The following is a 27,916-nucleotide window of genomic DNA, read 5'->3' on the forward strand; positions in this document are numbered from 1 at the left end:
GTTCATTTAGTGAAATGTTCTTAAAAGAACCCTTTTTCGGGGTAAAGAATCATCTAAAGAACCTTTTGTGGAATGGAAAGATTCCATGGATGTTAAAGATTCTGCATGGAACCATCAATGCTGATAAAGAACCTTTATTTTTAAGAGTGTATCAAGTGCAACTACAATAGCCGAGGGCTTGTGGGGTGTGCTTGGCCTAAGATACAGGTCTATTTATGCAATTTCAAATTCAATAGATTGTCAAACAATCTGAAAGAAGTACACAATTTAATTCTGGTTGATCTTTCGCGAAGCTTTTATTTGTACGCGCACATTTGATGACCCAAAAATAACTCCAAATAAGGAGTTAAAACATAGCGTTTGATTGTAAAATATACACGTGAACAGCAACTAACACATTATATATTGCCGTTGAATTGTCCAACAGACCAGTTTATAAAAAGTTCAAGTCTTTCTTCAGAAGTAGATGTCCACACACAGCACTCTCCGTTCCAATCCAACAGCACTGCGTCCAGGTGCCAACTAGACCTTGTTTAAACTTGGCCGGAGAGCCAAATCACTTTCCTGTCAAGGCCCTTTCTCACAGCAAAAGCTGCTGGATCATCTGCCAACAATGTTGAATGAAGGTAGCAGCCTTCTGTCTTCAAACACAGCACTGTACGCTGTTTAGAAGTGGAGACAAAAGATCTACTCCAAAACTACGAGCTGCCTTGCTGTCAACCATCAAGACACAAATGATTAAAAACAATTGTTTTAAATCATTTTTAGTATACATACTCTACTGTTCAAAAGTTTGGAGCTTGCTTTTATTCAGCAAGGATGCATTAAATTGATCAAAAGTGACAGAGAAGACATTGATAATGTTACAAAAGTTTTCCATTTCAAATAAATGCTGATCCTTTGAACTCTGTTCATCAAAGAATCCTGAAAAATAAAATATATCAGTGTTTCCACAAAAATATTCAGCAGCGCAACTTTTAACACTGATAGTAATCAGAAATGTCTCTTAAGCAGGAAATCAGTATATGAGAATGATTTCTGAAGGATCATGTGACTCTGAAGACTGGAGGAATGATGCTGAAAATACAGCTTTGACCATAGAAATAAATTACATTTTAACATATATTCACATAGAAAACAGCTATGTTAAATTGCAATAATATTTCACAATTTTAATATTTTAATTGGATTTTTAGATTAAATAAATGTGAGCACAAGAGAATTCTTTAAAAATCGAAAAATCTTTACGGACCCCAAATTTTTGAACGGTGTAAGTAGTACATATCTATACATACACACATACATATTTTATGCATTTGTACTCATTTTATACTAATTATTTTCAGTATACTATTTCTAGTCATATTTAAACGACGTAATCTGTATTTATGATACTTGTGACTGAGTTTTCCACAGCAAGCCGAATAAAGTCAACTTCCTTCTAAACATATTACATCCATTTCTCTAAAATAACAACACGAACCTGACAAATAGCACTTTGGTTTGAATTCAATTCTGGTTTAGCTAATTTCAACTCGGATACACCTAACTTCCAAAATACAAGAGCCACTAGAAAAAAAAAAAAAAAAAACGCCCCGAGAATCTCTGAATCGCATTAAAAACACATTAAAGTTGCCGGGATGAAGACTTACTTCACACAAACACATTATGTCTTCCTTTTTTGGCAGTGGTGATTTTCGGCTGAGGGCACCGTCTGGTAACAGCCGCTCATCAACACCCAAGGCACAAATAGAGGCAGCCAGCTGTGGAAGCTCTCACATCACTTCCTGCAGTCAGTCGGGCTCCGATCGACTCGCTCCCGCCTGCCTGTAAACGCAAGACTGTGATAGATATGCGTTGCTCATTTTAGAAGACTTCACAGCCTGTGAAGGTATGAGATGACTTTTTAAGAAAGCACAGAGCTGAAGTGTTCAGGAACGAGGACTGAACTTGTGAATATTACATTATTGATAAGCTTTAGTCAGTGATTTTGGTGTGAAGAACCAAACTAGTCTGTTTTCTAGAGTTTTTAATGGACTGTCCTCCTCTTTTTATTGGTGTCAAACTGAATATGGCCTTGTTAGAAGTCAATCGTCAACATTTGGAGGGTCCACGTCTTAATTACTGGACAGAATTTGTACCCTGAATGTTATACACTGACATTTGGTTTAGAAATAGTTTTCACTCAGAAATTGCTAGTAAATTTCAAGCAACACGCTGAATTGCACATGTAACTTTGAAGTAGAAAAACTGAAATATTTTCTTGCAAAACACTCAAATAATCTTAAAAGCACAAATGCAGCATAAAAGACATTATAAAGGAGATTTTTAGAGAATGTTTTACAGGAAAATATTTCAGCCTTTCTATATAATTTCATGTTTAATTCAGAGTTACCTACCATTTCTTTGTAATTATTTGTGAAATTTACTAGCAATTTTTCTGAGTGAAGTCGGTTTCAAATCCTACATAACTTTTAAGTGTAAAAAAAAAAAATGGTAAAATCGATCAGTAAAACTTTACATTTTTAAAAAGTGTTTTTACTAATAGGTCTTCTATAAATGTTTTCCAGGAAAAATGCACCGAAAAGAGTTTTATTTACAAATCCTTAAAACAAGATAAATGTGTTCAAAAACGGTGGTCACTCATGAAGAGATTTTGTGTTTGATTAACTGGGAAAGTAGTTACGTTAAGATTAAAAGTACTAAAATGACTAAAACTAAAATATAAAATTAGGGTCAATTTATATATTTATATATAGTAACTGATTCCATGTAATCTGGATTGCATTATTGCCAGATTCCAAAAATTAGGTACTCATAATTAGAGTACAATTACATTTAAAAAAATCTTATAATCAGATTACAGTTACTTTTTACATATTATTCACACAATGACAGTAAATTATTAGTGTACTGGTGATGTAATCTAAAAAGTCATCAGTAATGGACTACTATTTGTAAGTAATCTACCCAGCACTCTGTGTGTGTGTGTGTGTGTGTGTATATATACTGTATATATAAATAAAAGCGACTTGCCTTAAACAGTCCTAAATGTTTCACTTAACAGGGTACTACTGTAAACAAAACATTTATTGTAAATAAAACACGATTATTAGAGTATGTTTTATAAGAAAATGCTTTTTCAATTTTTTTGCTTCAAGATAATTAATGTTTAATGATACTATTTGTGAAATTTACTAGCAGTTTCTCAGTGAAAATTAATTTACACCTTTTTTTGTTTTTTTTCCAAATCAGTCAAAGCATCAGTGAAATGAGTGGAATGAGAAAGGCATCGACTGTATAATCTGTGCACAGAGGACACTGGTTCATTTCTGAAGGAGCTGAAAGTGAGCCGTGGATCCTGAAAGCGTGTGTGTAGGTTGATCTGGCTCTAGAATAAACTGTGTTGTTGTAAAGTGCTGCGTTCACCAGTGAGTCTCTGTGGTCTTTCAGCCTTCACCCTCTTAATGAGCTTCACTCACTCCTGACAGCATTCAGCAGAAAAAAACCCTTTTAATAATTTGTGCTGTTGAGAATGGCCTAGCAGAGCACTTTCTCTGACATTCTGCTGATGGAACGACATCCAGAAATGCTTAAGATTACAAAAACATCGTTTGACTCCTCCCACTTCAATATTAGCACGGTTAAAATCTATAAATAAGGAAAACGGAAAAAAGTAAGCAGCAGCTTCATTCTCTCCAGGTGTTTTGCATCACTTAACACAAATTTGCAATTGCAATACACCCTATTTGGCACACGGGAGCGAGGCGTTTGGTGTCAGAAGAGCTGCGAGAGAAACTCAGGTGCCCAGTCCATGGCAGTTTGGGCCACGGCCAGCGCCGCCGCTCCTAACGTGGCCGACAGACCCCACACTGCCATTTTGATGAGCTGGTTAGTGGTTGCTGGCTGGATGCTCATGGGAAGGGCTAGCTGGTTTTCATGCCGCTTTTCAAGCTGTTGACGAAGGACAGAGTCGGGCCGCTGCCTCAGCGTGGACGTCTGGAAGTCTGTGAAGGTGCTGATGGCGATTCTGAGAAGAGAAACGGAGAAACGGAAAGCAGTGTTACTTTAGTAGCAATACTATTTTATTGTAATAATTTTCCATTTTGATTTTTGTTGAAGTTATGAACAAAAATTGAAGTTAAGACTTTTGTTTTTGTTTGTGTATTTCAGGTGTTTTTAAGTGTATTTAGGTTTTTACATTTTTATGTCAGTGTTAGTAATTTTTTGGTATTTTAGTTATTTTTAAGTTTTCTTTTTTTTATATATATGCCTATTAAGTTTATTAATTCTATTTCAGCTTAAATAATTTTAGTAAATAATAATTGAATAATTAAATAATTTTTGTTTTAGTTTAAACAGAAATTGTACATTTTATTTTAAAGTTTTAGTAGTTTTGTGGAGTTTTAGTCATTAAGTTTTTGGTTATCTAAAATATGTCTTTTTATTTCAGATCCAATTTTATTCCTTTTAGTACTTCAACTTGAATACCTGAGAAATTTTTAATTATTATTATTATTTTTTGTTGTTTTAGACATTTTAAATACGTTTTTGTTTTTTAAATATAGATTAATAATAGTAAAATATATTTTTAATAACATTTTTAAATTCAGTTCTAGTTTTAGTCATTTTAATACTTTAACTAAATGAAAATTTGTAAGTTTAAGTCAATTTTTAGTCAAAGTCTTAATCAATTTTAATTAGTCATTTTTCTTAGTTTTTAAATGTCTATTTAATTTTTATTTACTAAATAAAATTTTAAAATTTGCCTCCACAACAAAAATAAAAAATGTAATGTTTTTTTTAAATTCCATTTATTTAAGTTTACTTAAGTTAAAATACATATTAGTATTTTTAGTTTTAGTTCACAATTGCATTGGTTTAAAGTCAATCTACAGCAATACTGCAAACACAACGAATGAAACTAATTATAAATGCTGATTAAGCCTTTATGTTTTTGTCAAGAACTATGTCTGGTGTTTACGGGCCATATTTCTACAGTATCCTAATCATGTGTAAAGCAACTTTAGTCTTTACTGACAGATTTGATTTTCAAAAACAAGATGAAGGCATTCGCAACTTTCAAGTGAACATAAGAAAACATTTTTATTGTATTTTATTCAAAATAACGTACATTAAAAAAATAACGCACAATAAAAGAAATAAGCAACCGACAAAAACAGCCGGACAACACAAGAAAAGACTAACTGGGTGAGGCACAGTACGAAAGAACCAAGACTCATGGCCTCTAGTCTCAATCAGACACACGGATACAGCCTCATTTCCAGAGTTTTCCCAAGTCCTGTGGAGCCCATGCTGAGGGCTACACGACTTTCTCTCCACAGTTTAGAGGAAAAACATCATTAAAAAATCATAAAATATTCAATTCCATTTCATTACGGTCTCTATGGAAGAATAGTAAACATGGAATGCAAATGCCTTTCACTCAAGATAATAAAACTGCCAGAAATACATTCAACATTTAATGAAAAAGTGTCTCTCATATAAGAAATACCACGGGCAGGCGCTGACGGGCTCAACGACTTTAAGTCTTCATCGGTTTTTGTGCTTTTTTTTTGCTCTCCTGCCTCTGATTCTAGGCTTTCCCCAGTTCTCATTAGTATCTACAGCTAATACGCCACCGCTGAAAATAGCTGACAGTTAACAGCAGAGCAATTAACTTTTAAACTTTCCCTTTACCAGCGGAGGCCCGGGAGAGCCAGCGGTTTGAGCTGACGAAACCCCAGTCTAATGCAGCGACACCGACCCGGCAGAGCTCTGTCACTCAGAGCCGGCCTCAACCTCTCATGAAAGGATCTTTACGCAGTGCTTTTCCATTCAGCCACAGTTCGCTGAAAAACCACATCGGTCAGGTTACTAAAAGCACAAAAGAACTGCACCATACTCCAGCTCCTCTAAAGTCAAATATTAGCTTTGTGCAAAGTGCAAAGCAGGGTTATTATCGTTAAAACCATTTACAAAAACTGTTTTATTCCTTGACTTAAATAACTAATATAAAATATTAAAAATTAAACTTATCTAGTTGCCAATGGAACATTTCTAATTTTCGTTTAAAGCTGAAGCACTAAAATAACTAAAAATAAACTATTATATAAACACTTTGTAGAAACTATTTATAAAAAGAACTAATACAAATGAAGAAAAACGATACTAAAACGTTAAAATAGAAATGAAAACAAAATAAAAAATAAAAAGTAATTCAAAATATTAACAAAAATATAATAGAATAATAACACTGGTGCAAAGATGTATGGTATAAAGTGAAATGTACTCAAATCATATTTACAATAACGGTGCCTACTTTTATTGCACCAAGTTAGTTTATTTCAGCTACTTGCCAACGCAATATTGTTATAAACACTAAAAAAAAAGATAAATAAAAATGAAAACAGAAAATATAAAAATTAAAATCAAAAACTAATTATATTAAAATAACAGTGGTGCAAAGACAAAGTGAGCACCATGTAAAATTTAATTTTAATGGTGCCTAGTTTCATTGCAACAGGTTATTTTTTCAATATTTGTTATTTTCATTTTACTTGTAGAAATAATCATAAAAAAGACAAAACCACAACAACATAACTACAACTTTAAAATTAAAATCAGAACAAAATAAAAAGTTAAATGATTCAAAATTTTAACAAGAACTATAACAGTATATGCTACAATAGCACTGCTAGAAAGACGGCAAGTGAGCGCTATGTACAATATTTACAGGTTTTGACGTCAACGGTGCCAAAAACAATTAATTCTCGTGAACATGAGGAATGGAGAACAACTCTGTTTGATCGTTTCCTCACACAAAGTTATCCATGACTTCAGAAGACTTGCGTATTTTGCTTTTTTTGGTGTTTTTGTCCTTTCTGGAGCTCGTCAGATATGAAATTATGACCTGTTGTTGTATGGCAAGAACCAGGTGAAGATTTTTCAAAGATTCAGGTACAAAGTATAGACAGATTTCGAAGGACGCGAGGAAGAGTAAATAATTTTTATTTTTTGGGTGAACTGTCCCTTTAACTCCCTACGCGATGGGCTCTGCAGGGAATCTCTCTTCCTGCATCTTCAGAGATGAATTTTAGTCTTTGGTTTCCTCTGACTGCTCTCTTCAAGGTGGCACACGTCTGACAGTCTTTGATCGCTTTTTCTCCCTCCCTCTTGTCTCTAAAAGAGTTTCTAATTTTACCGTTTCCTCTCTCAGAAGCAGCAGATTGTGTGACCTCTGTCACATCATTCTTCTGTTTTTCCCCTCGCTCTCTTCCTCTTGCTCAATCTGTTCTTGCTGTGGTGAGGAAGATACAGCAGATGATGGATGTGTTTACATTGGAAGAACATTTCCACGGCTGCACTCAGTCAAACCATCACAACTCCACAGTCTTCACGGAAATCCTACCCTCATCTTCCTCCTCTCTGAAGGTCTCGTTCACTAATCACATCCAGAGGCGTCATGCCCATTCAAAGTGAGATTTTTATGCCAAGTGGATATTGAATGCAGCTTCCAAAAGACAAATAATAGCCAAATAATATTTTCTGTATTTGATACAATCATATCAGTGTGATTAAATCATTCAGCGCCTCTATCATCAGCTGCTAAATTCAAATTTGCGTTCGCTGGCTGGTGCTGAGCCAAATACAGACGAGTTTTTACAGCACTGCGCATTATAACCAATCACATACGATGCTGTTGAGCTTATGAATGCAATGACCAATCAGAGGTGTGCAGATGAGTCATCGCACAAAATGTCGGTGTTTTCTTCACTCGCTCGCTGACTGAATACCTCTTTCTGGCGAATTCTCTCGTCAGAAACAACAAAGTGCAGATGTGTGTACAAGTCTGTACGTTTCAATTGATTTGCACATATATATTTTTAATTTAAGATAAAATTTAGAACCAACCCAAACCATATATTTGCTAATAAAAAATTTTACGCAATATTTGGTTCAAAATGTTTACAAATTCAAAAATTTTGGGTCAGTAGGGTTTTTTAATTAATAGTTTTACTCCGCAAAGATACATCAAATTTATCAAAAGTGAGAGTAAAGACATTTGTAATGTGACAAAACATTCTATTTGACATAAAAGCTGTTCTTTTGAACCTTCTATTCAACAAAGAATCCTGAAAAGTGAAATGCATCACGGTTTCCACAAAAATATGAAGCAGCACAACTGTTTTCAACATTGATAATAATCAGAAATGTTTCTTCAGCATTTAAGAATGATTTATGAAGGATCATGTGACACTGAAGACTGGAGTAATGATGCTGAAAATACAACTTTGTAATCACAGGAATAAATTACATTGGAATATATATTTGAATAGAAAACAATTATTTTAAATAGTAATAATATTTCATATTACAATTATTTTTTTCTGTTTTTTAATCAAATACACGCAGCCTTGGTGAGCAGAAGAGACTCAGAGAGACAGTTCACATCAGTGATAGAAATTAATCTTTTTATAGAAGTTAAAATTCATTTTTATCTTTTATGGGCAATTTTACCTTTAATAAAACCTTTTTTTTTTTTAAGTGTGCATATTTTGAATCAAATGGTTACATTTAGTCAGTCAATTAGAATAATAAGACATTTAGGCTGTTACCAAACAAATGAAACCAGTATTAAATAAATTCATCTTTGCAGAAGTTGCATCTGAATTAGGGATGGGAAGATTAACCGATATGTATCGATACGCGGTCATGCGCGTGCACGATGCGAGTGCATCGGTAGAGCAGCAGAGGATGAATGAAATTTTGGAAACAAATCGAGATGCATCGGTTTTTGCGAGATGCATCGGTTTTTCCAAGATACAGCTTATATTTTTAATATAGAATGTATTTCTTTGTTTATTAACAAGTGTTGTCAACCTGTTTTTGGAGTATAATTTAATCGACCTACATAAAGTAGGCCTTAGCAACGGACTTGCGGATGTGTACACTACAATTCAATGTGCGCGGTGATGATCAGGTGCGCGGATGAAGCTAGTGGTGCGCCCTAATTGTCAGGTAGCGCGAGGAGCAAAGCAAACATGTCGGACGCCGAGACAATTTATTCCCCACCGAGTTTTAAATCTAAAGTGTGGCAACACTATGGATTTTACAAGAAAGATGGACGACTTGACAAGACAGATGCAATTAGTAAAATGTGCCGCGCATCTGTAAAATACACGGGCAGTACGACTAATCTGATATCTCACTTGAAGCGGCGCCACGGTGTTGTTGTGGAACCATCTTCCAGTGTCCCTGCATCCCCTGCCTCCTGCTCTGATTCACCTGTAGCTACCAGCTCCAAAAGTGGTGAGAAAAGCATTGAAAGTTTTTTCCACGCCCCGCTTGCTAACAGTTCTGCGCGCTCTACGGCAATAACGGATGCTATTGCATTGTTCATCTGCAAAGATATTCAGCCTTATAGTGTCACGGAGAACGATGGTTTTAAACACCTCCACCATGTCTTGGAGCCTCGTTATAAGATACCAAACCGAAAGCTATTCTCCGATAAACAGATTCCTGCTCTGTACGACAAATGCAGAAGAGAGATAGAGGAGTCTCTGCACAAAGCCCAAAGAGTTGCTGTAACAGTGGACGGCTGGACATCGTGCGCTACAGCATCATATGTAACGGTCACAGCACACTACATAGATGACGGGTGGGTTCTCAAAAACCACGTTCTGCAGACCAGAGTGTTCAACGAGGCGCACACAGGGAATAATCTAGCCGTTTTACTTCAGGATGTGTGCCGCGAGTGGAAGATTGAAGAGAAGAGCCCCGCGTTAGTCACAGATAATGCCAGAAACATGATCCTGGATAAATAATCAAATAATCAAATAAATAATCAAACTCATTCAATGGCACCGCATCTTCTTTCACATCATCACATAAACTTGATCTAATTAGTTAGTGCTGAAGTATCGCATCGTATCGTGATATGGGTGTGAATCGTATCGTATTGCATCGCAATATGTCACAAATGTATCGTTAATATATCGGATCGGATACTTTGTATCGAGATGCGTATCGGATCGGCATTATACCTTAGATGCCCAACCCTAATCTGAATGGCATTTAGATGCGTTTACACACTGTTTAATGCAGCTCAGAGGGACATGGAGTGCTTTAACCTGCAGTTACAAATGCATAATGTTTTGATATTTTAAACATAAAACATTGAATACTGATATTTGAAATTATTTAAAAAGATACTTTGCCAGTAGGTGGTAGCAAGTCACTGTTAAAAAGTGAGTGCGACTGAACCAAATCATTTAAACGGTTGATTCATTCAGGAACGAAACAACATCATCCTGTTGCTCAGAGACGCTCAGAAAAAGCAGTGCTATAGCTGTTTGGAATTATTTTTTGTTGGCGAAATGGAGCAGAAACAGGCAATATGGTGTCTAAAACGTAAGTCTCTTAATATTAACTTGTTTATTTTACTGTTTTTTAAGAAAAAAAACATCACTCTTCATGAGATTTTAAATTATATATATATATATATGCATTTTCTGCCCCCATATCTTGAATTTTGTGATCATTTTTAATGCATTTTATTAGACTGAATCATGCAGTGAACGAACATACTCTGAATGCGCACGCGCCCCAATCTAGACTTCATCACGAACGTAAGCATGCACTCCGTAGGTGTTGTTTGGTTTTTGCAAAATACTCGATAATGTCAAATTGCACATCGCTAAAACAACAATTACGATATTAATCACAGGCTATATAAAATCGCACACCCCTAATACCAACCCCAAACCATTCAACAGCAACATTTTTTATTGGAAATAATAAAATTATGGCCTCTACAGATGTCTGAACTGAGTGCTGAATATCCATTGACCCTAAAAGTGCCCCTGCTTTCCTGCAGGTGTAACATGTCTGTAAACCTGATCATCATTAGAGCCTTGGGAGCCTGTTATTGGCTTTTAGAGCATATACTTAAAGCCCTCTCTCACTGTCATAACGTTATGGGTTAACACAGTTCAGTGGGATGCTCTAATTCAATGCGTCCTTCCATCTAACACACACGATGGCCCTATTATTAGACACTTGCTGCTGAGATGGTATGCCCAATTACCCATGAGCCTGCACTCGGCTTGTGTGACAGAGTGTGTGTGTGTCCTGCAGGCCTTTGTGAATCAGCTCTGATGTCCTGATGACCCGTAAGTGCTGACTCTGTGACATCAACAGGAGCTGTTCGTTCAAGCGTGCTGTGATGCACCAAAGGCCTTTGCTTACTGGACACACATAGAAATTACAAGTGGAGGTTAAAGAGTTGAATGTTCCTATATGCTCTATACGTCCACTTTGGTTCACTAAAATGTTCCAAGGAATCCAAGTCTATAATGATGCTTTGAAGTCAAGTCAAAGAGATTATTTAGGAGCTGAATGCACATAACACCACCACAAAATCGGTTATTTCCGAGTGGATAAACTGAATTTTCCTTAAAAGGAATGCTTCACCAAAAATGAAAATTTGCATAAAATAGGCCATGCAAGATGTAGCAGAGTATGTTTCTTCATCAAATTTGAAGAAATGTTGCATTGCATCACTTGCTCACCAATGGATGCTCTGCAGTGAATGGGTGCCGTCAGAATGAGAGTCCAAACAGCTGATAAAAACATCACAATAATCCACACCACTCCAGTCCATCAGTTAATGTCTTGTGAAGTGAAAAGCTGCATGTTTGTAAGAAACAAATCCATCATTAAGATGTTTTTACTTCAAACCGTTACTTTTGGCTAAAACGCAAGCCTATAATCATTAATAATACTTCCCCTGGTGAAAACGTCTAGTCTTGTCTGAATCAGGAGAGAAACATGCACAGATCAAGCACTGTTTACAAGCAAAAACAGTCCAAAACAACAGGAGTTGCACTTTTATTTTCACTGGTGGAAGCATTATTATTGATAGAGGACTCTTATTTTTGCCAGAAATTACAATTTAAACGTCTTGATTGATTTGTTTCTTACAAACATGCAGCTTCTGGCTTCAAAAGACGTTAATCGATGTATTACTTGTGGATTATTTTGATGTTTTTATCAGCTGTTTGGACTTTTATTCTGACAGCACCCATTCACTGCAGAGGATGCAATGGTGAGCAAGTGATGTAATGCCAATTTGTTTCTAATAAAGAAAAACTCATTCACATCTTATATGGTCTGAGGGCAAGTACATTTTCAGTGAACTATTCCTTTAAGCCCTGCCTTTTTACGATCCTAGGAAGTGTCGGCCAGTTCAGTGAATCTCTCTTTATCAAAAGTGCTCCTTGTAGTCTGGGAACGGGTAAACTTTACTTTGGTTCTTAGCAGAAACACACAAAAAAAAAAAAAAAAAAACTTGAGGCAATGCATCAAAGAAAAGATCACACTTAATGTAAATCTAATTCAGCATTTCTCAAACCCATTGCATATTTTTTAGATCTCCCTTATTTAACATACCTGATTCCACTGATTAGCTCATTAGCTCATCAAGCGCATCCGTGACCTGAATTAGGCGTGTCAAATAATCCCAAAAATGCAGTCTTGTGGGTTCTGCAGGAAAAGGATTGAGAAATACTGAACAAAAAGCTATACCTGTAGCCATGGCCTAGTGGTCATTCAGGAAGCTCAGATTCTTTCAGTCTATCTTTCCCCTTGCCCTCTCTCTAGTTCTATAAATAGAAAATAGGAAAAAGCCCCCCCAAAAATCTTATGCAATACACCATGCAACAGACTGACTGATTCGCCTCAGCCTTTCCAAAGTACGAAAAAGCTTTATAAACGTGCTTGAGGGTTCAGACCAGCTCTAGGTAGATGTAATGTGGGTGTCATGTTCCTGAAATCTTCCACACCCTGTGGTACTTTATCTGATTATGGGTAGCTGATGCATAACATGGCACCTACCCAGATTAACTTTTTAAATTAAGAAATATTTGAACACAAATGTGAGTTTGTATGTGAATATGGAAAACTACCTCAGTCCTGAAACTATTTAGACCTTGGTTAACATTATTGAATAGCCCATGTGGCCTATATGACACCATCTAAAAAGGAAAGCCGAATCAGAAGCAGAGCAAGTTTTATTACATTTTGATGGAAGATTTGAATTATACTATACACTTTTCTTTTTTTTGGAATTTCATGCATGATTCATTAAAAAAACCAGGAACATGAATTTAGAAAAAATAAATGAGATATGAAGTCTATTATGATATATAAAGCCACAGTTGTCAGATATAAACTCTAAAAAGTAACTGAAATTGTAAGATGTAAAGTAGGGATGCACCTATTCCGATACTGGCTATCGGTATCGGGCCCGATACTGAGCTCTTGTACTCGTACTTGTTAAAATGCCCCGATACCAAACAGCATGTGATAAGTGCCATATTCAGACAAAGAAACACAGACAACAGAACAACAAACAGCAGAATGGAGTTATTAGAGATTAAGGATGTCTACAAAGCATATGTATGCAATGAATTCAATGTTAAACATTCAGTATTAATGCCTGTATAGCTGATGTGCATGAGCTGATGGGCTAAGAAAAGCACACTGAGTGGATTGAGCGCGCAGCGGCGCAGATGCATGAGCTTGTCGAGTGAATATCCCTTTCTTACAGACGTCACTGGATAGTTTGTAGTTCGGTCAGATGTGTCAAAACAAGTAAGCAAAACAATGAACAAGTTACTTAAAAGGGGACCTATCATGCAAAAATCACTTTTATAAGGTGTTTGAACACGGTTGTGTGGCCGCAGCCTATAATGGTTAAAAATCTACCCACTCATTTTTTTTTATAATCTAAAAAAATCATAAACAGTCTCTAGGAACGAGCAGTTTCAGATTCTCCCTCTGTTCATGTCACCAAGGGGAAAAAGTAGTGACACTGCCCTATAAGCATAGACACAGCCCTGAGTGAGAAGCAGCAGTCTGACCCTGCCATTGCTGATTACTTGCTGTAGCTGCTGGAGATATGCAATGTCAGCGCCAAAGAGGCATTGTAAGTGTTGTGTTTTGGGATGCACTAACGAACATAGGAATCTCCATAGCCTCCCTCCATCTGAGCCACTGAGGACACTGTGGTTAAGTTTCATTGTCTAAATGGGAAGTCGTGGCTTAATGGTTAGAGAGTTGGACTCGTGATCCAAAGGTTGCGGGTTCGAGTCTCGGGCCGGCAGGGATTGTAGGTGGGGGGAGTGAATGTCCAGCGCTCTCTCCACCCTCAATACCACGACTGAGGTGCCCTTGAGCAAGGCACCGAACCCCCAACTGCTCCCCGGGCGCCGCAGCATAAATGGCTGCCCACTGCTCCGGGTGTATGTTCACGGTGTGTGTGTGTGTTCACTGCTGTGTGTGTGCACGTTGGATGGGTTAAATGCAGAGCATGAATTCCGAGTATGGGTCACCATACTTGGCTGAATGTCACTTCACTCACTCACTCACTAAGGAAATGTCCCGGGGAAAAAAAACGGTAAAGTCCCCAATACACGTAGGGATCAATACCAACGCTTTGTGCACAAACGTCAGTTCCAGACTAAGTAAGTATCAAGCGTTTGTTTTCCAAATTGCCTTTCTGAAAGAGCTTCTTGGCACTCTGTGATGCTAAAGCTACCATTGTCTCTGTCTGTTTTCACTGGTGCTGCCTATGAATGATCGTGAATAGGAATGTGGTAGTTAAAAGTTGCATATGAAAGCAATGAGTCGATCGCTTGAGTTTGTTGAGCTCATAATCACAAGTGGGACTTATAAAGTTTGTGATAGCATGCCATGCACCGTGAGACCAGCTATGTAGTTATTTATAATCGCGCTGTGCTCTCTGTGTAATTCACAAATGGAAATGTATTATGCACAGTACAATCAGATGACTGACTTTTAAACAGAGTATGTTTTCTGTAAAGATAACAGGCTTGTACTAATAGGGGAATGTTTATTTGCAAAGGCTAGTACTGCTAATTCGGAGCTTGAGCTCTTGAAGCTCCGCCCTCTTCTCTGGGAGTACCAGATCATTTGCATTAAAGCAACATACTCTAATACAGCACGTTTTGGCTCATACCCTAAATGTGGCAATTTTAACATTTTAACAGCATGCTTCAGATGAAAAAACGTGACTTATTTCTGAAACTATCACAGTTAGGAGATTTATAACGAGTGGTTCCCTGCATTATTACAGCAAAACGCGTGATTACAGTACTGAGCCGCTGCAATGGAGCAGCTCTAGTGCTAGGCCTATTAAATTAAAGATGATGTACCATAGAGCAAAAAAAAAATGAACAGTGAAAGTAACAAAAACTTGTAAAATACATTTTAATGGGCATAATTAAGTGTGAAAATAACCGAATGATATACAGTCAAACCAAATATCATTCAGACACCAGATATAATTTTTTATATATTTTTTACTTGTGGGTGCAGGACACTATAGTTCATTTAAGTAAGTGAGGATAGCAAAACAAAGTAAACTGTGACATATTATAACCAAAAATTCTTCATACAGTGGACTGCCAGTAAAACTGATACAAATTTGGGACCAAAAGTTATTCAAAAAAAATTGAAGTTCAGGTTCACGTGAACCTGGTTGACCGAATGCCCAGGAGACCACAGGCTGCCGTTAAGGCTAAGGGTGGTCCGACAAAGTATTGATAGTTGTGTAAATATCGTCATACTTACAGCTGTCTGAATAATTTTTGGTTGATTATAATCCATTATATACCTTTCTATCAAAGCAATCTGACGTTATCAAGCTGAATTTGTTCTGACACAGTTTAACTCCGAGTTCTTGTCACATTTTATTACCATTTTCTAAACTATAGCGAATAAACTGTGATAATGTGAGAAATGTTGAAGGTGTCCGAATAAATTTTGGTTTGACTATTGAAATTTTGGTTTGACATATACTTGATCTATTTCATAAATGAAGTTAACCAACTAACATTATCCATTTTTATGCAGTTTATGTACCCAATATTTAAAAAAAAGGTACTTGGTATCAGCACGTACAAAAATAATAAAAGTATCGGTATCAGGCAAGTACTGGAAAAAGTGGTATCGGTGCATCCCTAATGTAAAGTCACAATTATGAAAAATACATGCAACTGATAGATATAAATTCAATTACAAAAAGGACGCAAATGCAAGAAATAAAGTCAGAATTGTAAGATATAAAGTCACAATTAAGAAAGATAGACAACTGTGAGATACAACACAATTTTGAGATACAAAGTTAAAATTGTGAAGACGACAACAGGGTTCTGTAAAGTTGCAATTACGAAAAATTAGGAGATATAAAGTCACGTTGTAAAAAAAAAAAAAGGCTTAACTAGGAGATATAAAGCTAGATTTGTGAGATAGTCAGAAATACAAAAAAAAATGCAAATGGGAGATATAAAATCAGAATTATGAAAAAGACAATTGGAGGACATCATAGAATTGTAAGATATAAAGTTGCAATTGTGAAAAACAAACATTTGTTGAGCTTTAAAGTCGCAATTTTTAAATATATAGCCTCAATTCTCAGATATAACGTTGCAGTTATAAAGAAATGCATTCAATTGTAAGATAGAAAGTCGCAGCTACGAAAAAAGTACAGTAGACGCAATTGGGAGATGCGAAGCCTTAATTGCAAAGACGCGATTGCGAGGTTCAAAGTCAGAATTGTGAGATATAAAGTCACAATTAGGAAAAATAGATGCAATTGTGAGATACAAAGTCGCAATTCACCCTTCACCGGGAGTTTGACTGACAGGTGATCTGACTAGTCACAATGCAGAATCTTTCATTTTTGTCCGACAAACAAACTAGACAGTAGATTAGATTGAAGTTGGAATAACTTGAAAAATAGTGTATATTGACGTCTTTTCATGGTTGAAACAAGATACCTTCTGATGTTCATTCATGTTTATTTCATGCCAAACCTGTAAAGAGGAAGAGATGATCGGTTCAGGTGCCGCTTGAACTGAGGCAATCGATCTGTCACGACACATTAAAAAGCCACAAAACGCTATTTATTGTTTAAATTTCTTAAAAAGTTACAAAATTTGAAAGCTGAGACCTTGTTTCATACCAAAAGTAACCTTCTCTGTCTTGTCTGTCGGCGTGTCGTCAGTGTTTGCTCCACAACGTATTTTTCACTGCGTGAGAACATGTGTGGCGTGAGTGCAGACGGCTTGTCGAATGTAGCAACAGTAACTAGTGGGGGCAGGTTTTTGTGAAGAATCAATTGTAACTGTAAGATATAAAGTTGCAATTATGAAAAATACAGTAGACACAATTGGGAGATATAAAGTCAGAATTGTGAGATACATAGTCGCAATTACAGCACACAACCTGCATACAAACACCCTCGATCCACAAACTCTCAGCATCCATCAAACTACACGGGTGCTTGTAAATTGTCCTCTAGCATTTTCTTTCCTGAACACACAAGATCTAATCAAACCGGCAACAGGCAGCGCTAACGAACGCCAAATGCTGAGATCAGAGCATCTGTCTCGGTGTAATATAATGTTACTGCGTTTATGAAGTCAGATGCGCACGGAGGGCAGGGTTTTAGCCTGAAGGGGTGTGCAAGGGGTTTTAATGAAGAACATTTGGGGGTCAAAGCCATTAGGGAGGACGTGCCACTCCTCATTACAGTGCTCCACAGGGTCAAACAGAACAATAGAGATCAAGGTCACAGGTCACGGCCTCAAGAGGGGCTGCTCACACATGCATGTTCTTCGCTTTCAGTGCCACAGATGCTGGTGGGGGAGGGGTTATGCAAATCAGGGCAGAGTTTTAATAACCCATTGAGGCGGAGCTTCCTTATTGCAGGCCTGATTTGCATAAGATTCGCAGACAGTCGTTCTTGCACTTTCTGTCTATCTTTGTTGCTATTTCTCTCTCATTGTAGCATTTATGTCTTTGTACAGGTCTCTCTCTCATTTCCGTCTCTCTCTCCCTGTCTTGTTGCCCCTCGTTCTCAATTCTGTCACTTCCTTTTTCTCATTTCTGTCTCTCTCTCGCTCTTAATCTTCATAGGCGACAACAGACGCGGGGAGATCTTAAACAAGACAGATCTCTCCTCTGATGGCTTTTTCAGCTCTGAGGGACTCGAATTCAGTTCCCGCCAAATGCCGGAGGAATCGTTTCCTGCTGCCGTAAGAGATAAATCATTAAAGTGGCTTCACCTGCATCTGCAAATCCAATCGGCAGACTGACAGCGAGTGTTTAGACAAACAGGGGCAAGACACAGACAGCTTCGGCTGAACGTCCTTCACATCACAACAGGGGCGCAACAGTCTCACCGTGTGCAGAGGAAGTGATATTATACTCAATAGCTCCACCTGATGGACACAGGTGGGAACAAACATCCCTCCAGACCAAAGATGACAAGTGTGTGTGCACTGCATCTTACAGTATAACAGCACTGGAACTAGTATATTACACTACATAGGGCTGAACGATTTGGAGAGACAAAAAAGCTAATAAAATGCTATTTTTTTAAAGATCTCCAGGTTTGCTGAGCTTGTTTGTAGGGGTGCAGAATTTGGTAAATAAATAAATAAAAATAAAATAAAATCATATTGTGATTAGATACTAAATGATAAAATTAAGATATAAAATAATTATTTTTATTTAAAAAAAAATAAAAGACGACATCAATATTATAATCATACTATTGTACTGTAACATAAAAAGTATAACATAGAATATTCAAAATACAAAAAAAATTGTATTTCATAAAAATACTATTATATCAAATAATATATCATTTTGCAATTATATACAAATGACTATACAAAAATAATAATACTGATAATAAAAAATAAAAAGTAAAATATAGACTATTCAAGAAAATAAATAAAATAGTATTTCATAAGAATAATACTATCAAATAATATGATAGTATTATATACAAATCACTATAAAAATAATAATTATGATAATGATTACTTTTGCTATTATTGTTACAAATATTAAGCATCAAACAGAATAAGAAATAAATTACTATTGCCATACTATTGTACTGTAAAATAGAGTATAATATCAAATATTCTGTAAGAAAAAATAAATAAAATTCAAAACATTATTTAATAAAATCAATAATATCAAACAATAATAAAATATTTTATTTTACAGCAGTAAAATAGCAATACCAATATTATAGAATTTTTTTAAATTGTCAAACATTAAACCCTTTGGCAAAAAAAAAAAAAAAAAAAAAAAACTACAGGAAGGTCTTAAGGCTCCTTTGTTGGCAAAACGTGTATAAACCAGTCTCATTCTAAATCTGGAATAGCTGGTGCATGTTGTATTCCCAAAATGCATGTTATAAGCGACCCAAACTCACACTCGCAGAGATGGAGTTTGTGTGGAGCAGCATTTACTGCGAAAACAAATTGCTCCGAGATCCTAAAAACACCAGACTATGAGCTGCTCACGTGTAAATGAACACACTGCAGTGCTTCACTCCGAAACATGCAGTGCATAATAATTTATAATAATTATTGATACTTTATAAGTATCTTATTTATGCTTCACTGCAGAGGTAAAAACCTTTGTACAAGTGCATGTGTGCGCATGTAAATGTGTTTGAGAGCCTCACATGTTGCGTGGATGCAGCGCTGCAGACTGGGTAAGCAGCGAGGGCGAGCAGCTCATGAACAGACTCCGAGCTCGATCAATCAGCTCCTCGTACGGCAGATCCTGAGGCATCTGAGACAGCAGGTGATGAACGCTGGCCATATCACACTCACTGCTCTTCACTTCCTTCTGTCTGTACAACACAATCTGAAGAGAGAGAGAGAAACACAGGTCTGTTAGACTCAGCGTCAGACGGGCCGCCCACAGTCCATTCACTCACCGTCTGATGCGTACTGCATGAGACTGACAATTTAATCTGATCGACTGGCTTCACTTAAGTGTAACATTCCACTGGGACACAAATGTGTTAAAAATGTTAAAGTTACACTTCTGAGGAAGAATTTCATTGAAGTTGACAAATGTTCATAACTTCAAAAATATGAAAAATATAAAAGAATAGATTTTTAATCACTTAGTAGCATGTAAACTAGACATCCATGAATAGAATAATATATTTCACTGTGAGATAATCAGGTTTGAACAAGTAAAAAAAAAAAACAAGAAATCAATGTGAAAACCAAAAGTACTAAACAAATTAGCCAAAACTTTGTGCTGAACCCCATTTCTGCCTCATTTATTTGGTTCTAACAGCCTTCAAATGGTTTTTTCTTGTTTTACGCATACAAGCGAGTCATTCTGTTCGGATTATACTTAATTGTTTAAATTTATGCTAAAATAAGAAAAAATAAATTATTAAAAATAATATTCAATAATATAATACGAACAATTTTTAATCATAATTCAAGATATAATCTCTGAAAATGTCTTAATATATTTAATAAGACAACTTTATTTCACATAAATCTGAACAACAGAAATTTCAAATTATAATTGTTATCATTTAAAATTTGTAATTGTAAATTATTATAACACAATAAATAAATTATAATACACAAAAAACACTAACTGTAAATTACCTTGAGGAAAAAAAAGGAATTGTACATTGAACCCCATTTCAGCTAAATTTTATTTGAAACCTTTTTTTAAAGTTTAATATATTTTATTTTATTTTATTTGAAAAAAAAAAAAAAAAAAAAACATTGCAAGGGGTAACAAATATACAAATTTTAATTCTAATTTAAGACACGTTTTCAAAACACATGTCTGTAAAATAAGAAATTGTCTTCTTTCTTATGAGCAGATAGTTTTACTACAAAATGCGACTGATTGTTAATTTACATGTTGCTCAGACAGTCTCTTCCAGTCTAAGTGAGTGATTCTTGGTCAGAATAAATACATTTTGGACTAAAGCTAAACAGTTTCCTTCACTTACAAGCAAACAGCAATGAGCTGTTCACAGATGTTCACTACAGCCGATCAGATGGACTCCAGCATGGGAGTCTGCAGTCCATCCCAGCACAGGTCAAATAAGAGCAGTCCAGTTTCTGCTGTTCAGAGCTGAGCTGGATCACGTCCAGCAGCGCGCGAGTACCCCGAACCCCAGCACATGCACTACCTAAGAAGCAGGATGAACTACATTTCCTGCTGGCTTTCTTATCCTGACTTCAAACGGCCGCTGGCCCCCTTTGCTTTCGCTGTTGTCTCTAGCAGGGGAGCGGCTCGTGGAGACAGAAGAAAGAGGCACAAACACGCAGCCTTCCACACAAACCTCTGGTGAATTCATTAGAGTTGTTTAATTAACTGATCCCGTTACAACAAAGTGCCCTCGATTCCTGCATCAGATGAGGAAGGAGTGGAAAAATAAAGAAAATTCTTCTCCTCTCTTTGGAGCCATGTTTGTTGTTGTTGTGCTGATGAATTAACGATCGCCTAAATAAGAGAATTAACAACTACGGAGGCAAAACATGGTATACAACATCCTCTTTAGGATTACAAAAGATTGTGTATAGTCTGAGGGGTTATATGACGTAGACGATTGCTCTGCACTCTCATTATTGCCTGAAATTTCAGTGTAATCATGCGAAAACTATAAACCACTGTTCATAGCAAAAGAGTGCTATTCTTGAGGATAGAGAGATTTATTTAATGTTAAACGAGTCAGATGGACACATACAGCCCTTAATTGGTTAATTAAAAATAATTAATTTTATAAATGACCTGTTTAGAGATCACATGTAAATCAACACTAGCAATCTGTTGAGATGTAATATTACCAGCAAACGCCAATGTTGTTATTGTTAAATAAAAACTATGAAAAATCATTTTCAGTAATTGAAAAAAAAAATTAAAAACTTTAACTTAAATGAAAATTAGAAATGTTGCCTTTGCAACTAACTGAAATACTTAAGTTGAAGTATTAATTTCAAAAGCGAAATAAAAATAAATTAAATCTGAATATAATAACAATAATAATAATAATTATTATTATTATTATAAATATTATTTTTATATAATAATTATTATTATATTATATTAATAAATACAATTTTATTAAAATTATATTCTAATTTGAATTTATCTATGTCTTATTTAAAAAAAAAAAAAAATAATAATAATAATAATAGTAATTATCTGTACTCGTTAGGCTAACCAAGACTTGTAATAGCACTTGCACGTTGTTGCTCTTTTGTTGGTTTTGATTGAAGTGTCTGCTAAATGACTAAATAAATAAATAAATAAATAAAAAAAATATTAAAACAAATGGAATCTGGATAGAAAAATTTAAAATAATAATAAATATTTTAATATTTATTATTATTAATATTGTCATCATCATCGATATTATCATTTAATATTAAAATCTTTTTTTTTTATGAAATGTTGCCTTGGTGCCTATATGCAATGAAAAGGTTTGTCAAAGAATATAAGTTACAAAAACTGATATAAATATAAATTGAAACTAAACAGACAAAAATAAATAATCATAATAAATATTATATTCATATTTTAATGTCTTATTAAACATAATAGTAATAAAATATTAGATGAAAAACAAACAAATAAAATTAGAAGTTGAAATAAGTTAGTAAATTAGTAGTAAAATGACTAAAACTGAAATAAATGAATATTTAGCCTTGTATTTTTGTAAATGTGATGCTCATCTCAATACTGTGCCATTTTAAAAGAAAAAACATACTTAGTGAGCCTTGCGCTCATGTCTTGGAAGTCAAAACAAATTGTCAAATTGGACGGATGAAACTCATCCAGGCAGATGAAGAAAACAGCAGTGTTTAAAGGTCATTTCCAATGATTGACATCATGGAGTTTAGCAGTATTTTGGAGCCGATGTGTGAATGGTATCTTAACAGTAAAAAGATGAAAAGCTGTTGCTACAGTGAACACCAGATATGGTGTATTTACCAGTAAAGTCAATCTGACAACTTTACGGTAATTTAAATGTGAAAGTGGCTTTTTCAGCATCTGGCAGGAGTGTTGAGTTTTAAGGACGCCCAGTCAAGTTAAAAATAGTTTTAAAGACCCTTCAGTCCTTCTCTCTCACGAACACTGAAAAGGTCAAAACGCAGCACTGCTCAATGTCCTTGAGAGGCTGGAGATGGAGCGACTAAAGCACAAACCGCAGAGAGACCTTCCTCCTTACCACAGCGGCGAAGTAGATGGCCATGAGTGGGTGAGACGCCAGGAAGAAATCATAGAGCCGCAGAATATGCCGGAAATCTGACAGGACGTAGCCGTACCATGTGATCAGCCAGCTCAGGGCGAAGATGGTGCCCACCTCAGACCTGCAACACAAAGACAATCGGTTATTAGCTCTCATCTGTTAACATTAATTAATGCATTAAACAACATGAGCTAACAATGTGCAATATGTTTTACAGCATTTATATTTTATTAGTAATTCATTAATCTATTAGTAATGTATTAATCTAGAAGTAATTTTATTGAATTTATTAATTAATGTATTAGTAATTTTATTAGTTATGTATTAATCTAGAAGTAACTAAGTTATTACCAATTTATTAATTAATCTATTAGTACTTAGATTAATATATTACTAATAAAATTTATAATAAATAAATCAAGTATTATAATCAAGTATTAAGGTATTAATTTTAGTCATTTCAATTTATTAGGTATTTATTATATTAGTGATTATTAGTAATGTTTAGCAATAAAGTTATTAGTAATATTCGACATACATTTTTTTAATTACATTTTATTTCAATTTTAGCTCATTAAATTAATTTAAATGAGAAACATTTCCTTGGCATTATTTGCAAACCCTGTTTCAGAGCACATGCATATATTTGAAGGAAGCTCTTCAATCATCCCCAGTAACTGAGGTTTGTGACCGTCACAGAAGCACAAAAACTAGCATTAAGCATGTAAAATGGGGTGGCGTGCTTGCATGCGTCATGTAGAGTATGTATCCGCCATAAGTAAATACGCTCAATGGTAACATGACCTTTGAAAGGGCCTATAATCTGTGAAATCGACATTCAAACATGACAGGACTCAGCAGAGCTCCCGCGAATCCTCCTGAAGCTCCTCTAAAAACCCACCCAAGCATTTAGCACGAGCAAAACACAGGAAGGCATGTCCGACACATTCATTAATCACCGTCACTGATATTCCATGCGAGCAATTTACCGCTGCTGTAGCCTTTTCTCCACCCTGTAAATGTGCTGCAAGGTCACGAATACATGTAAGACGAGAACAAAAGTGACCTGCCAAAGGACTTGAAAAAAACTTTACCAGCCACAGATTTTTATATTTATTTATTTTACCAGTCATGAAACTGTATGTGCATTACTTAATTAAAAAAAAAAAAAAAAAAAAAAACAGAAGAGAAAATTGTGCAAACACATCTACGTAACAAATGTAAATTTATTTTTACTTTATTTTTTAATTACTTTATATTTATTGCTTTTAAACATTTAAACCATAGAGCTTTTATTTTAAATGGAAAAACAGAGGAACTTATCTTTTGAAATGCTTCCTGATGCTTTTAGATGTAAACATTACAATTTTACTGTTTTAGATGTAAACATCGTAATTTTACTGTAAAATAAAATTATTTTTATTACGCAATTGTACAGTTTACCTTACAGTTTTATTAAAACATTTAATACAACATTGTTTCATATTTTTTATTTAATATTAATTACAATAAAATTATAAATTATACAATAAATCATGACAATTATTATTATTTTATGGTCATATTAAATTGGATACAGTGGAAATTTGGTTTATGAAAACTGAAAAAAAGTGGAAAGATATACGTTTTGTACATTTTATTGTACATATCTTGTTTTTTCATTGCCCTACAAGGATTTCACAAATAAATATTTTTCAAAAAAAAAAAAAAAAAAGTTTTGTTGTGTTGCTGCCTTACGTTAAACTGCTTTAAATTACTTTATTTTCTTACCCACATCAGACTACACTCCATACACCATAATGGCAAAGCAAAAAAACAGTGTTTAACATCTTAGCAAATTTATTAAAGATAAAAAACTTAAATGATTCCATTGCATAAATATTCAAACCCTTATCTGGGACAGCTGAAATTTAGCTCTGGAGCATTATGTTGCTTGTAGATGTTATTGCACTTTGAGTGAAGTTAACCTGTGTCAAATTCAATTGAATGGGTATGATTTGGAAAGGCACACACACGTCTCAATAAAAAGGTCTAACAGCTGAAAATGCATATCAGAGCAAAAACCAAGCCCTGGTTAAAAAAAATAAATAAAAAAAACTGCCTGTAGAGCTTTGCATCAAACAGGGATGCAAACTCATCATGGGTGAAAAAGGTGACAAGGAGGCTTTTGGATTTATTACTACATGACTATGAAGTATAGCCAGAGCAGGAAGTCACCTGCTCTGTTTTATCTTTAACTGTAGAAGCTGCTAAATATATTCAGTCAACACAGACTTGTTGCTGCTGTAGTTTTGTTACTCTGAATTTACCCTGCATCACTTAATGCACAGGTCTGTTTTGACATCGGCTTTTCAACCCGTTTGTTCCGTCGGTAAAGAAAGTAAAGTGTGCTGGTAGCAGCCTCATGCTGTGGGGCTGTTTTTTAGCAGCAGGGACTGAGGGACTCAAAGTAGAAGAAAAGCTCAATGCACCAAAATATAGAGAGAGCCTTAATGAAAACCCTGTGTAGAGCATTCAGAACCATAGACTGTGCTTCCAACAGGACATTATGGTGTGTGTGTATATATTGATTTAATTTAAAGCAATTTAATATAAGGCAGCAACATAAAACGTGAAAATTAATTGCATGGCGCACACGCATACATACCTATACATATATACAGGGCCTAAATTTTTACTCACCAAGCATCAAATGAGAGTAAAAATCGGTGTTGGCGTGTACCTGTTACAGTGTCAGTCGCCAGTTGGCACGTAAAACTTTTACAAAATAGAATGCAATGTAGTGAGAAGAACAGCGAGTTTTTAAATAGATTCGCTGTTTCTGACGTAAGCGAATAAAAGAATCTTTTCCGAAGACAAGATCATCGTGATGCTGTTCGGTCATTAGCGACAAAAGCGAATCAAATAACAGCATACAAACGGACTGAAAAGGTCAGAGCCGTGTGATGGCCCGCTTGTCCCTAGACATGGTTCTAATAACTTTTACCTGACAAGATTTTGCTGCTTCATTTCGGAAGATTAACTTTTCCCTTCGTTATTCTTCATAACCCGAGAATGTGGCGACACATACCTGGGGTTTCGCCGCCTAAACGGTTTGAAAGGTTGCTCGTTCGGTTGTATGCCACTTCAGACAGCACACTAATAGCGCTTCAACGGACGAAAACACACATAATCATGACAAAATACACTGTTTTGGCGAGTTACCTCATAAACGTAGTCTTAAAATTAGTTATAAAGTCTTAAATGACCGTAAAGAGTTTGGAGAAAATAGGGTACGTGTCAGATCCGTGTCGTGCATCAGGTTTTAAAGAGAAAAATCAAAGAACAAAAGAAAAAGAGAAATCACTCAACTGCTCTAGTCGCTGATTAATAAAGATTAATCTGTATAGTTTATGCATATACAATTTATAGTTTATGTGAAGATTGTTTTAAAGTCACTTCATATTTCTGAGCCTATTAAATGTTAAAAATAATGGCTTTTAATTATACTGTAAATGTTGAATGGCTATAATTAATAGGGAAAATTGAGGGAAAATGCATTTAATAGAGACACCAGTAGCAGTATTGGCAATACTTCATTAATAATAGGCTACTTAGTAAATAGATGCCATTAAAAGCATATTTTAAAATATACTATCTTTGCTGTTTCTACATTAATTTGGAGGTTAAATGTGAAATTATGGCCCGGTTTCACAAACAGGGCTTAACCTAAACCAGGATTAGGCCATTGTTCAATTAGGACATTTAAGTCATTTTTATAAACGTGCCTTAGAAAAAAAAACATTACTGGGGTGCATCTTGAGACAAAACAAAGGCATTGATATATTTTAAGATCAGTCAGTGCAAGTTTCTTTCATTCGAAACAGCTCAGACTTACATTTTAGCCCCCACCCCCCTTGGCCCCTTAAATTTTCTGTTTGATAATGTGGCCCTCAAATTAAGCTAACTGAATAGCCCTGGTCTAAGCCATTAACATGGGTGCGTGGGGGGGGTTACACACCACATACACATAAAAAAAAAAAAAAAAGAATAAAATCAATAAATCTGTTTGTTGTCTTTTAGTAAAGTAAAGGACAAATTAAAAACATTGTAAATATGTTTGGTCGGTAAATGGCTGGTAAAAAAAATTCTAGCTGGTAAATTTTATCAGATCACCGGGCATTAGCTGGTGTGGTTTTTATTCTATGCACATGCACTTCCCAACAAAATCACCCCACTAACTCTCAAATGATTCATTCTTTGCAAATATAGCTATTAGAGCCGTCTGGTGAAAATTTTGTATTTTTGGAATCGCAGAAAAACAAAATAATCACAACATCAGTTTTTCCCAGTATCATGCAGCCCTATCTTGTGTGTCCAATAATAATGGAATCATAATGATTGGCAACGGATGAAACCCTTTTAGTAAACAACAAGACCGCAGCGTCATCCAAAGTTTTAAGAGCTCAGTAAATGCTTCTCTGTACGATGCGACTGAAGCACGAATACAAACAGGAAAATAACATTTCTTTTTTAGGCCGTCTCATCCGCGCATGGGCTTTTTAAAAGTTCTGCGGTTTTATTAACTTGTTTGGAAAGATTCATAAAAGCAAAAGCAACAGCACCTGAGTGAGCAACACCATTAACCTGTTAACCCGCATCGGCCCGCGGGCGGGCCGGAAGGGCGTGGTCGGGCGTGGTCGGACTTTTTATTACCTTTGTTTTAGAACAATATTCAATCAATTATCATTAACTATATATCATTTGAAAGCTAAAACACTCAAGATTAACGATGTGAGCTTGTTT

The 27,916-nt window shown here is 35.4% G+C and overlaps 1 protein-coding gene across 2 annotated transcripts in view; it reads right to left on the reverse strand.

Moving 5' to 3' along the window:
• Window positions 1–273: 273 nt before the first annotated feature.
• LOC306884813 (TBC1 domain family member 20) overlaps window positions 274–27,916 on the reverse strand; it is a 36,721-nt gene continuing 9,078 nt past the window's right edge. The window contains exons 6-10 of one of the 2 annotated variants that reach the window (XR_013785486.1): window positions 23,111–23,252; window positions 19,574–19,758; window positions 3,722–4,030; window positions 1,653–1,827; window positions 274–713 (exon numbers count right to left, since the gene is read on the reverse strand). Coding sequence is in view for 1 of the 2 variants with exons in the window: in XM_079441022.1 (XP_079297148.1) it covers window positions 3,778–4,030; window positions 19,574–19,758; window positions 23,111–23,252 (580 nt within the window). In the remaining variant the exon portion in view is untranslated. Of the gene's footprint in view, window positions 714–1,652; window positions 1,828–3,073; window positions 4,031–19,573; window positions 19,759–23,110; window positions 23,253–27,916 lie in introns of those variants that run through there. The other variant, XM_079441022.1, reaches the window with a different exon arrangement.

Source organism: Barbus barbus (assembly GCF_936440315.1).
Source record: "Barbus barbus genome assembly, chromosome: 19".
In the NCBI taxonomy this organism is placed as follows: Eukaryota; Metazoa; Chordata; class Actinopteri; order Cypriniformes; family Cyprinidae; genus Barbus; species Barbus barbus.